At 33.8% G+C, this 14196-nt stretch overlaps 1 protein-coding gene across 4 annotated transcripts in view; it reads left to right on the top strand.

Moving 5' to 3' along the window:
• CDKAL1 (CDKAL1 threonylcarbamoyladenosine tRNA methylthiotransferase) overlaps nt 1-14196 on the top strand; it is a 654356-nt gene that overhangs the window by 473616 nt on the left and 166544 nt on the right. For all 4 annotated transcript variants that reach the window (XM_082346348.1, XM_082346350.1, XM_082346349.1 and 1 more), the window contains one exon: nt 7890-8070. In XM_082346348.1, the coding sequence (XP_082202474.1) occupies nt 7890-8070 (181 nt within the window). The remainder of the gene's footprint in view (nt 1-7889; nt 8071-14196) is intronic.

Below are 14196 nucleotides of genomic sequence, written 5' to 3'. Positions count from 1 at the left end.
CTGGGTCATATGGTAGTTCTTTTTTTGCCCTGAATCTTAGTATCGATTTGAAGAGACTAACCATCTTAACAACAGTGTAATCTTCCAATCCATGAAAATGATATATTTTTCAATTTATTTAGCTGTTCTTTTATTTCTCTCAGCAAATTTTAAGAAACTTTAAATTATCTGTTTCTATGCTCAAATTTATTCTTAAGTATTTTTATGCTATTGTGAATGGAACTGCTTTCTTGATTTCATTTTCTCATTATTCATCACTAATATATTAAAATACAATTGATTTTTTTAACTTTTTACTTTATATTGGAGTATAGTTGATTAACAGTGTTTTGATAGTTTCAGGTGTACAGCAAAGTGATTCAGTTATACATATACCTGTATCTATTCTTCTTCAAATTCTTTTCCCATTTAGGTTGTTACATAATATTGAGCATAGTTCCCTGTGCTGTACAGCAGAAAATATAGTTGATTTTTATATGTTGATCCTTAGCTTTAGTGAACTCATTTATTCTAGTAGATTCATTAGATTCCTTAGATTTTCTATGTATGAGATTATGTCACTTGCAAAAAAAAAAGACTTTTTCCTTTTCAGTCTATATGCTTTTCATTTCTTTCTCTTGCTTTTCTGCACTGATTATAATGTTCTACTCCACTAATATTTTGAAGAAGTGAGAACAGAATTCTCTGCCTTGTTACTATTCTTAATGGAAAAGCATTTAGTCTTTCACCAATAAATATGATAGTAGCTGTAGATCCCTTATCAGATTGCAATAGTTTCCTTTTGTTTTTTCTTTGCTGAGAGTTTTTATCATGAATGGGTGCTGGACTTGTAAACTGAGTTTTCTGCATGTACTAATAGCACCATGGAGTTTTTATCCTTTATTCTTTTCATATGGCTTATTGCATTAATTGATATTTGCACGTCATACCAACCCTTGCATTTCTGAGATTAAAAACATGGTCATGATATACAATACTTTTTATGTGTTTTGAGGCTCACTTTGCTTATCTTCTGTTAAGAATTTTTGTCTCTGAGTTCATGAGAGTTATTGGTCTGGAATTATTTCCATCTCTTTCTCTGGTTTTCATACAGGCTACTATTGCTGGACTTGTAAAATGAGTTTCTCATCTATTTTTGAAACAGTCTCTGGGATTTCCCTGGCAGTCCAGTGGTTAGGACTCAGGTCTGTCACTGCCAGGGCCCCAGGTTCGATCCATGGTTGGGGAACTAAGATCCCGAAGCAAGCTGCATGGCCAAAAAAAAAAAAAAGGAAAGAAACAGTCTTTGTAGAATTAGTTTTATTCTCTCTTAAATGTGAAGTCATCTGGGCCTGCATGCCTCCATTGTTTTGTGTTGTTTTCTTTGGTGACAGTATTTTAAATTACAAATTCAATTTTTGTAATAGATAAAAGGCTCTGCAGATTTTCTGCTTCTTCAGTTTTTATAATTTATGTCTTTCAAAGAATTCTCCTGTTTCATCTAAGTTTTTAATTTACTGGCTTAAAATTGCTTACAATATACCCTTAGTATCCTTTTAATGTTGATAACAACTGTAGTGCTGTCCCCTCCTTCATGCCTGAAGTCGGTCATTTGTGTCTTCTCTTTTCTTCTCAGTCTACTAGTAGTTTAGTAACTTTATTAATTATTTTTAAAGGTGCACCTTACTTTTATTGTTTTTTCTCTATTTTCTATTTTATTGACTTCTTCTTTTACTTTATTATTTCCTTTATTTTACTTTGGGTTTGATTTGCTCCTGTTTTAAAACTTCTTAAGGTGGAAGCTTAGATTGTTGTTTACCTCTTTCTAACACAGACATTTAAATCTATAAATTTCTTTATAAGCACTGCTTTAGCTGTATCCCATATATTTAGATATCGTATATTTTTATTTTCATTCCATTCAAGATACTTTTTATTCCCTTTCTACTTCCAATTTAGCTTCCCTGAAATTATGGAGTAATTGTCCTGGAATTAATCTCTATAGGACTAAAAAATGTTTCTTTTAATCATGTGTTTTGTTTATGCCTAATAATTTTAATAGGTTTGATTCTTTTACTGATCATTTTTACCGCTTTCTTTTGAGGTAGATAGTGTGTGTGTTAGTCTCACTTTTTTCACATGTGGAATTTGAAGCTCATAATTTATTGATCTAAAGAATGAAAGAATCATCCTTTTTATATTTTTGCCAGTGAAACACCAAATTTCAAGTGAAAGTCTTGAGGTGTATTAAAGTACAACATTTTTTGTAGTATTTCAAATACAGTATGGCGTGTATATATGTATGTATTTTTAGTCAAGGTGAATAATTAAGTATTTTAAAATATTTGGGGCTTTCTTAAATGCTGGCCTAGTGCCAGCAAATAGGTAGTACTCTACTTACATGTCCCTGATCGATTTTCATAACTAATCATACAGCTCAATGCAGATGCATAATTGGAAACTTTCTCATTAATTCCATTCCCAAGTTATTTAATGAACTCTTTTTGCAAGTAAATAGCAAGTATAAGTCAGAAAATAATGGGTCAAAACTTCTCTTATTTAAGCTAATTGGACATTTTCATTTTCATCATTCCTTCAGAATTAATACTACTATGAAAATGTAAATATAGAAGGTCTTTTAAATTTTAAAAAGGCATAATACCTAGTAATTATATTTATTAGACTCACAGCTTCAATAAATTTGTGGAAATGATCATTTTTAAAAATTTTAGTAATTTGAAAATTCATACCGTCGCAAAAAACAGCATTTACTCACAATTAGCATATTAAATATTTGGATTAATATTCTATTTTATGCCTCTTAAAATTTCCTTATAGCCACTTAAATCATATGCATACAATTAGTTTAGAATTTGGTCCACCTCAAACATTTTTGATTTTTCTTATGAACTGAAGAGAATATTTACTAATAAGCAAATTAGCAGTGTCAATATGAGATATTTTATTTGGTTCACCTAAGGAGCCCAATTATTTTGAAGAACCTAAGTAGCATGATTTGCATATACAAAATCAATGTATAGATGAGCTTCAATATTAAAGTGTAGTCTCTACTTTGAAAACATTTTTTGGGTAATCAGTTTATATTCTTATATAATTTGAAACTTAAACTGCTTTTACTTTTAAATACTAACTTAGGTCTTTCACGAATTCATGGTGTCCTATCCCCACCTCTGTTATTGGTCACCTTTTTGTGTAGATTATCAAATATATTTATACATTGAACATCCCCTTCCTTAACATTTATGATGACTACTGTAAAGGTTTGTCTTTTCTTTTTCACTATGGACTTTAAGGCCAAAGTAAGCAGGTGTTACATAATATTGAACTCAACTACATTGGATCAAGAAGGATGTGGGGTGAGGGGGGGGGAAGGATCAGTAAGGTACTTTCCTTTGGGAATACCCCATAATCTAGTGCCAAGTTCATTCCAATTCATAGCCTGGAACAATAACTAATTGTCTTTGTCGCTGCAGTGTTTCACAGGCAATTTCTCAGATTTTTTTTTTTTCCTGATTTCTTAGGGGAGATGGACTCTTCTCTGTCACTTCTGCTGTGATCCATTACTTTTATTTTTAGGTGTGGATTTCTTTTGTTCAGAAATAGTTGTAAGTCAGCTGTAAAAAATTGCTAATTGAAGATATTAACATAATTCTATTTCACATGCTTTAGTCTAGAAAATAGTCTTTTTATTTACAATTTACTGTAAAGTATATTTTTTATGGTTTTCAGCAGTAATTTTGATAATTATCCTTAAAAGAGAAAAAAAAATTTTATAACACGATAAAATTTTTTTAAATAATTTTTTTCCAAATATACTGTTAGATTTTTCTGTATGTATATTGTCTCATTTTCTATTTAGCATCAGATAGAAAAGTTCCAGACCTTGGAACTTCCCTTACTAATTAAAGTTCAGCCAAGTTAATAGCTGGGTGAGACTAAGCAGAAATCAAGAAAGAAATATTTTTAAAAATAAATTGGTCATTCTTTCACACGGAATATTGTAGCATACTTATGGAGAAACTCAATGGCCAAAGAGAAATGACTTCCAAGATGCTAACATATGGACCTATTGAAAAACAAATGGAGCTTGTTACCCAGTCACTGTGATGAAAAGCTTTTAGTGCTTTATTCTTAAGTATTAAAGGGCAGCAAGAGTCACTATTTATTACGGCAGGTCTCAGTCATGAATGAAAGGGACCAAAATCCAAGAACCCAGAGGAAATAGATACAGTTATAGTGAGCAAAGGAAAGATTGTGGATAAACTGTAATTGGTATCCTCAAAGAGTTAAGAAAACATGTTGCATCTCTAAAAAACAGTAAACTGTGAAAAGGAAAACTGGAAAATGAGAAAGAGCTCTTAGAAATTTAAAATATGATAAACAATTTTTTCAATTGAAGCATTGGAAGATAGACTCAAGTAAATCTTTCAGAAAACTTAACAAAAGCACAAGATGGAAAATAATAGTGGAGCAGCTTAGAGGGTCAATCCTGTAGTTTCAACATTCCAAGGAGAGGAGCTGCAGAGAGAGAAAAATGATTTTAAAAATAGCATAAACTTAGACCTATAGACCATGAGTCTCCAGATTGTACCCTGTACAAATATTTAAATACTTAATCCAAGACCTATTATCATGAAATTTAAAAACATTGAAAAAAATTAGTAGCCTAAAAGCTTTCAAAAAGATAGTGGGGCACATGTAAAGAAGTTTGCATCAGAGTGAATCTGGACATCTCCCTAACACCATACACAAAAATAAACTCAGCATGGATTAGAGACCTAAATATAAGACTGGACACTATAAAACTCTTAGAGGAAAACATAGGAAGAACACTCTTTGATATAAATCACAGCAAGATCTTTTTTGATCCACCTCCTAGAGTAATGGAAATAAAAACAAAAATAAACAAATGGGACCTAATGAAACTTCAAAGCTTTTGCACAGCAAAGGAAACCATAAACAAGACGAAAAGACAACCCTCAGAATGGGAGAAAATATTTGCAAACGAATCAACGGACAAAGGATTAATCTCCAAAATATATAAACAGCTCATTCAGCTCAATATTAAAGAAACAAACACCCCAATCCAAAAATGGGCAGAAGACCTAAATAGACATTTCTCCAAAGAAGACATACAGACGGCCACGAAGCACATGAAAAGATGCTCAACATCACTAATTATTAGAGAAATGCAAATCAAAACTACAATGAGGTATCACCTCACTCCTGTTAGAATGGGCATCATCAGAAAATCTACAAACAACAAATGCTGGAGAGGGTGTGGAGAAAAGGGAACCCTCTTGCACTGTTGGTGGGAATGTAAATTGATACAGCCACTATGGAGAACAATATGGAGGTTCCTTAAAAAACTAAAAATAGAATTACCATATGACCCAGCAATCCCACTACTGGGCATATACCCAGAGAAAACCGTAATTCAAAAAGACACATGCACCCGAATGTTCATTGCAGCACTATTTACAATAGCCAGGTCATGGAAGCAACCTAAATGCCCATCAACAGACGAATGGATAAAGAAGTTGTGGTACATATATACAATGGAATATTACTCAGCCATAAAAAGGAACGAAATTGAGTCATTTGTTGAGAAGTGGATGGATCTAGAGACTGTCATACAGAGTGAAGTAAGTCAGAAAGAGAAAAACAAATATCGTATATTAATGCATGTATGTGGAACCTAGAAAAATGGTACAGATGAGCCGGTTTGCAGGGCAGAAGTTGAGACACAGATGTAGAGAATGGACATATGGACACCAAGGGGGGAAAACTGCAGTGGGGTGGGGATGGTGGTGTGCTGAATTGGGCGATTGGGATTGACATGTATACACTGATGTGTATAAAATTGATGCCTAATAAGAACCTGCAGTATAAAAAAACAAACAAACAAAACAACTAATACTAAACTTTCATTGGGTTATTTGTATGGAAATATGTTAATATAAATGTTTCAGACATTACATGAAATTTCTAAAAATCTTATGTTTGTATTTGTATGGAAATATGTATGGAAATATGTTAATATAAATGTTTCAGACATTACATGAAATTTCTAAAAATCTTATATTTGTATTTGTATGGAAATATGTTAATATAAATGTTTCAGACATTACATGAAATTTCTAAAAATCTTATATGTTCTGGTATAATGTTATAAGTAATAATCCTAGTTATTACTTTAAAATGTATATCTCAGAAATAACTAATTTTCTTGTCAACTGCATTATTATGAACTTTCATCACATCTTTAACTGTGGTCATTTTTAAGTCTTTTGTCATTTACAGACAGTTCTGGGTGTACTCTGATGCTTTTGCAAATATGTTCCTATAAAAGGGTTTCATCTTCAAGAAATTCATGGAAAAGACTCTGACAAGTACAGGTTTCTGGTAACTGACTGTACTGCTGAACTGAATGAATAAGCATTTTCAGAACTCTAATGAAAAACTGATGAACTCATAAAAGTGCTAACAAAATATCAAGATGAAAAAAAAAATTAATTACATGGGACTGAGTGAACTGATGAGGATGAGTATAATTTTTGTGACTTTCTGTCTGAATTAAAAAAAAAAAAAATCCCACAAGGACTCAGAGGCAAAGAATATACAAATCAATTTTCACTGCAAAGTAAAGGAGCTGTTACAGTGGAGGATTACTGGACTGAATGTCAATATTATGACATAGTATGAGTGTGTTTCATGTTTGGTAATTGCAATCATTGTTGCTTTTGTTGTGGTCATCCATGTACAATGCTTAGTGTCAGTCTATTTATCTCTTGTAAAAATAAAATACAGTGTGTGTGTGTGAAAAAAAAAAAAAAAGATAGTGGGGCACATGTAAAGAAGTTTGCATCAGAGTGAATCTGGACATCTCATCTCAACCTTGCCAACTTAAAAAAAAAAAAGGGAACAATACAAAATTCTGATGGGTAATACTTTTCATTTTGAAGGGCTATGCACCCCACACTATCAGTCAGTTGTGTGTGGATTAAGACATGTTCAGAGATGCTAAAACAATAACAAAATTTCCCTGCCACTCTTTTTGATGAAGCTTCTGAAAGAATGCTCCAGCAGAATTAAGGAGAATAGAATAGTCAAGAATTAGGAAGACATAGCATCCAGAAAAAAAAGGGGGGGGATTGAAAAGAAAACCAAGGAACCACATTCAAGGATGACAGCTGGTTCATTATGAAAGCAACACATACTTGAAGAAAGTTAGGAGTGGCATTTCCAGAGAGAAAAATGGAACTGGTAAATTATATAGTACATTGAGAGTTTAGAAAGTAGTATTGGTTTTTGATAGAACTGATGGATCTTCTGGAAAACATTTACATAGGTACATAGAATATTAAGCAATTTTTTTTTAAAAAGGAGGCAATTATTAACTCTAGGAAAAATTAAATATGGCAAAAGAAAACTTACTGATAGTATACCAGTTGGCTGTGAAAGTGAACAATATCTCAGCATTTATACCAATGGAAATACTATTAACACTATTAATTTAACTAAAAATTGAGCAGTGATTATGTTGGGAGGGGAGGGATAGAGTAGTTTAAAGAGCTGAATCCTCATTGAAGTCTGCAAATATTGCCTAATAGTCAGTAAGTCTAGAAATAGAATAAGCATCAATATTAAAATATAGAAGGATGAAGAAACATCTGAAATTTTTTAAAATGGGTATTTCCTGAGGATTATAGGGGGCCGTGTTTTCCATAAACTTTTAGTATTTAGGGCATTTTAAAACTGTTTGCAAATGTCCCTTTCCTAAAAATAAAATTTAATTTTAAAGGAATAGTGGTATTTAAAATGTCAAGGAAATAGAATAATTATGGACTGTAGTCAACTTTGTACATTTTTGTTTTATTATTTTCTAGAGTTCCTGGAATAACTATTGCTACAGACATTATCTGTGGTTTTCCTGGAGAAACAGACCAAGATTTTCAAGAAACAGTGAAACTTGTTGAAGAGTACAAATTTCCAAGTCTCTTTATTAACCAATTTTACCCAAGACCAGGAACTCCCGCTGCAAAAATGGAACAAGTTCCAGCTCAAGTGGTAAGATACTTTTCTTGTAAGGTATTATATTTAGCCAACAGCTATAAAAATGCAGCTGTGTTGCCTGCCTTAACACAACTAGCTCATGGTATAACCAACCCTTAAGTTACAAAATACGGAATGTTTGTTCCCAGTTGGGGTCAGGGGCAGGGAGACCTTGGTACATTAAATGACCTTAGGTAACTATAATATTACCTTTTTTTTTTTCTCTTGAAGAGTGAGGTTCAGATGACACGGGGAACATTTTTTAAACTAATATCTAGTACTAACTGTTTATAGGATAAAACCTTGGATCTTTCACAATAAGGCAAAATTTAAATATCTGTGAGCAAAGGAGGCTTCCCTGCTTCTTAAGAGATGCTTTTCATAATTTGTTACTTTCTGAGGGTCCCCTGGTTTTCCTACTTTTCCATGGGATAGATATGATGCTGTCTGTCTATTTCGGATGTGTGTTGCTTTCACAGTGAACCTCAATTTAATTTCCTTCTTACATGTTCATAGATATATTAGAATAAGATGACCTAAAATAAATGTGAAAAAGTTTGAGAGCCAGTAAAGGCAAACTGTTTCCCAGAACGCACCAGAAATTAATGACCTCAAACAAACATTTAGTTTCTAGATTCATTGGCCCAAGATGAAAAAATGTTAGTAAGCCTTAAGAGGAAGTAGAATTTTTTTCACTGAAAATTTTCTGCTTTGTTTCTGATTACTAAAACAAATTGTGTGCTACCATTAATTTTTCATAAACATAAAAAGAAATCAAATGAACTAATTACTTTTTATATCTAAATTACAATTTTTATTGACATATAATTTGCATTCAGCAAAATTACCTCTTTCCAGCATATAGTTCTTTGAATTTTGATGAATGCATTCACTAGTGTAACTGGTCCCACAATCAAGATACAGAACGGTTCCATCAGGCCCCCCCTGCCAAACTCCCTTTTACTTTTTTTGTAGTTATCTACTCTCTCCATCCCCAGCTCCTTAACAACTACTGTTCTATTGTCCTTATAGTCTAATTCATTCTTTTTTAAACTTCTTTAATAAAAAAGTTTTTAAACTTCAAAATACCTGCAGAAAAGTGTACAACTGTATGTTTTCATAAAGTGAATACTTCCATGTAACCCTCAGTCTGATCAAGAAATAGGACATTAGCAGTACCCCAGAGGTCCCCATCATGCCTTTCTCTTTACTATCCTCTCCTATTTCCCAACAGAAACCACTATCCCTCATTCTGACATATTAGTTTGACCTGTTTTTAAACTTCATATAAATGAAAGAATTCATCAGTGTTTGAATGTTGGGTTTTTAAATTTGACATTGTGTTGGTGAGAGTAGTCTGTTTTTGCTAGTAGCTGTATCTCGTTCATTTTCTTTGCTGTATAGTATTCCATTTATGCAAATCACAATTTGTCCATCCTAATGTGAATCAAGAAGAATTGGGTCTTTTCAACATTCCATTGTTAGTATTGCAACTAATACAGCTGTCAGCTTTCCTGCTTGTATCTTTTATTTGACTCGTGTATATAAACATTTCTGCTATGTGTTTAGCTAGGAGTGTAATTGCTGGATCATAGGAAATACAATTACTCTCCTCTACTAGATGCTGCCCAATAGTTTTCCCAACTAGTTGAATTTAGAGTTCCAGCAGCAGTATATCTAAAAATGCTAGTGACTCTGTATCCGTGCCAACAGTTGGCATTATGTTTTTATTAGTAACCATTCTGATGGGAATGTAATGTAATCTTTTTTTTTTTTGGCGACGTTGGGTCTTCGTTGCCGCACATGGGCTTTCTCTAGTTGGGGCGAGCGGGAGCTACTGTTCGTTGTGGTGCATGTGCTTCTCATTGCAGTGGTTTCTCTTGTTGCGGAGCATGGGCTCTAGGCACGTGGGCTTCAGTAGTTGTGGCACAAGGGCTCAGTAGTTGTGGTGCACGGGCTTAGTTGCTCCGCGGCATGTGGGATCTTCCCAGACCAGGGATTGAACCCGTGTCCCCTGCGTTGGCAGGCGGATTCTTAACCACTGTGCCACCAGGGAAGTCCTGTAATGTAATCTAATTGTGGTTTTTATATCTCCCTGTCAACTATTGATACTGAATACCTTTTATATGTTTATTGGAGATTTGGATACACTTTTTCATGAAGTGCCTGTTCACACCTGTGCCCCTTTATCTCTTGGCTTACCTGTTTTGTTTGTTTCCTCCCCCGTTCCTTCCTCTGATTTATAGGAATTATTTGTGTTTTCTGAATAGAAGTCCATTGTTGGTCATGGTAATTTAAGTACCTTCCATTCTGTAACCAGTCTTTGCACTCTTTTAATGGTGCCTTTTGAAGAGCATTCTTAATTTTATGTAGAATTTATCAATATTTTTCTTCTTGTTTTAGTGTTTTTTGAGTCCTGTTTAAGATTCCCTTCCCCACATTGTCATGAAGATACCCTCCCCCGCAAAAGGTACTCTTAGAAATTTTATGATTTTGCCTTTTACTTTTAGATCTTTAATCCAACTGGAATTTATTTTTGTTTAGATTATGAGGTACGGAGGTCAAGACTTTTTTAAAAATATAAGGATATCCATTTGAGTCATCACCACTTATGGAATATCTCATCCTTTACCCACTGCTCTGCCTGGTCACCTTTATCATAAATCAACTATCTCTACACGTGGGTCTGTTCTGGAACTTTATTCTGTTCCTTTGGTCTGTTGATTTTAACACAAAATCACAAAGTTAATTACTGTAGCTTTGTAATAAGTCTTGATATTGGCAGTGTAAGTATTCCAAATGTTTTTTCCTTGAAAATTGTCCTGACTATTCTTGATCCTTTGACTTTCTAAATTTGTCAACTTCCACCAAAAAATCCTGCTGGAATTTTAACTGATATTGTATTGATTCTATAGATCATTTGGGGGGAAATTGACATTGTAATAATATCAAGTTTTTCATCTTTGAATAAAATAGAGCTGTTAGTTATTTTAATCTTCTTTAATTTCTCTCAATAATGTTTTATAGTTTTCTGTATACAAGCCTTGCATATCATTTATTATTTTTATCCATACATGTGTATTCCCTTGATATTATTAATCATTTTTAATTGTTACTACTATTTAGAAATAGAATTGATTTTAACACATTTACCTTTCACCCATCAACTTTGCTGAATTTATTTATTCTAATAGTTTTTCTGTAGGATTTTTTTTTCTTCCAATTTTTCTGTGTATACAATTGTATTATCTGAGGATAGTTGCAGTTTTACTTCTTCCTTTTCAATCCTCATAACTTTTATTTCTTATTGTATTGCCTGGAACTTCCAGTACACTACTGAATAAAATTGGGTAGTTTCCTCTTCTTTCCTAACTCAAGAGTGGAGTTTACAGAATTTCACCATTCAGTATAAAAGCTAACTGTAGTTTGGGGATTAGGGAAGTCCCTTTCTAAGTCCTAATTTACCGTGTGTGTGTGTAAATTAGGTAAATTACGTCTGTGTGTGTGTGCGCATGCGTGCTTTAATCATGAATAGAATTAAACTTTTATCACTTTCTTTTCATCTATTGAAATAATCATATGGTTTGTCTGTGGTGTTAAGTCTGTTAATATTGTGAATTCTACTGAATGGCTTTTGAATATTTAAGTCAACCTTGCATTCCTGGGATAAACTTCTCTTTGTCATGATGTATTATTTTTGATATGTTATTTCAGTTAGTTTGCTCAAATTTTGTGAAGAATTTTTACACCTTTGTTCATGGAAAATTTTGATCTGTAGTTTTCTTGTGATGTCTTCTTAATTTTGGTTTCAGAGTAATGTTGGCCTCATAAAATGAGTTGGGAAGTATTCCTTCCTCTACATTTTGCTGGAAGAGTTTGTATAGTATTTCTATTATTTTCCCTTAAATATACCTAGAATTACCTAATGTATTAAGTGGAATTGTAAGATGGCCCCAGAAACTCCCTCATCCCTTCCCCCCTCATTAGGGTACATACTCTATGTAATCCCTGGGGCTGTTAATTTGCTATTTGCTCTACCCTTTGGTTTCTTGGTTCTGCCCTCTGAGTCATTTTTCCTTGTTCACGAAGGCAGTTTCTCAAAAACGTTGTGACTCTTCCCTGTACTTCGCTGGAGTTTATTCCATTAGACAAAAATCACATCAACAGATCTTTATGATATGATACCTTCTCTACCTTAGCCCCCTGCTGAGTACTTTTCTTTGTGTTTTTCCTCCTTGGAATTCCTGGAGCTTCTTTACTCTGCCCTGACCTCTTTCGTCAGCTTTGGGAAATGTCAGCCATTCTCTCTTCAGGCATTTCTTCTGCTCCATTCTCTCTTTCTCTTCTCTTCTAGAATTTCAGTTATACATGTTATGATATCTTCATTATGTTCCCCAATGTCTAATTGATCCTTTTCTATATTTTTCCTTCTTTGTCCTCTTTCTGTTTCTGGATGTTCTCTCCTCACCTCTTTTCTAGTTTCTTGCTGTTCACAGTAGTGGATAGCAAGGTGAACAGCAGCAGTAGCGTGTGTGGTCCCTAGAGAAGCAGCACCACTGCCCACCCCTGGGGCTGCTGGAAATGCAGGCTCTCAGGCCCCACCCCATCCCAGACCTTCTCAGTCATTCTTTATCTCCACATGATTTGTCTGTACATTAAAATTTATGAAGTGCTATTCTAGTTTACTAATCCTTTATTCATCTGTTTTTAATCTGCCATCAAACCCATATATGGAATTTCTCATTTTAAGTTTTTTACTTCTAGAACTACAATTTGATTCTTTTTTTTTTTATAGATTCCAGTGTTCTAGTGAAGTTCCCCATACTTTCCTCTATATTTTTTGAACATATTTAATCAGTTACCTTAAAGCCCATACTGAATTCTCCAATATCTGGATCTAATGTTGGTTTGTTTGTATTGTCTTTTTTTTCTTGATTTTGATCATTTGTCTTCTCTTTCCATATACCTGATCATTTTTATTATATGACTACCATTGTTTATTTAAAAAAAAAAAAACAACTATAGGGTCTAGACTGTAATGTATCTTCCTCTGGGAGTATTTAATTTTGCTTCTGCTAGACTCTAAGATAAGGACTGATTATTTGAATTGACCTGAGATTGATTTTTCAAACGATTTTTCAGTCTTTCTGAGGATTGGGTTATTTCTGGCTTGCCCTTACTTTTTGAAGGCAGGCAGGGGTGTGTTGGTTTTTAACAACTGACATTCAGCAGGATGGGTTCTGATTTATAGCTTTTGCTGATTTCCATAGTATTTACTTCCAGTCTTGCCAGTTTCAAATCACCAATGTGATGTCACTGAACAGCACATGAAATTGGGAAGAGATGCACATAATCAACTCTTGTGAGCTGGTAAAAAGCCTGAGCCAACATACCACCTTAGTGGAGCTCTTCAGGATCTCAGCTGAAATTCTGTGGTGGTTAGCAGGGCCTTTTTTTTACGGCAGGTCTTCAACTCTAATTTTTGTCTCTGCAGGATCATGAGAAGGCTTAAGGCTCTGCACAGTTTCTCAGCCTCTTAGCTTTTACTTGGCTGCTCAGTCTCCCAGTCACTGCTTACAAATTAATAAACACCCAGAAGGGAAAAGTAGATCCAAATATTGAGCTTCTCTCTAGGATCTTAGTTCCTCAGGTTCTCACTGCCTTGGTAGCTTTTTGATGTTCAAACAGTACATATTATACATTTTATTCACCTTTTCTAATTGTTCTTGGCAAGATCATTGGTCTGATACAAGCTGGTTTGCCTTAGCCAGAAGCAGAACTCATTGCATAAAATCAGCGTTCAGATGCTTTTTATTTTGCTCTTTTATCTTTTAAACAGCCCCTTAGCATCTTCCTTACATTTTTAGACTTCAGTCACCCAGTCCTGGCATAGCAGAACCTTTTTTTTTTTTTTTTAGACTTTATATTTTAGAGCAGTTTTAGGTTCATAGCAAAATTGAGTAGAAAGTACATAGAGTTCCCATATACTCTGCCACACACACACTACAACTTCCCCTGATATCAACATCGCACACCAGAGTGTGGTACGTTGGTTACATCGATGAACCTACAGTGGCACATCATTATCACCCAAAGTCAGTAGTTTACATTTCAGTCTACATTCTTTGTATTTGTGGAAAT

The sequence above is a fragment of the Balaenoptera borealis genome (genome assembly GCF_965194805.1).
Source record: "Balaenoptera borealis genome assembly, chromosome: 12".
In the NCBI taxonomy this organism is placed as follows: domain Eukaryota; kingdom Metazoa; phylum Chordata; class Mammalia; order Artiodactyla; family Balaenopteridae; genus Balaenoptera; species Balaenoptera borealis.
This window is presented reverse-complemented; position numbering and strand designations above follow the sequence as displayed.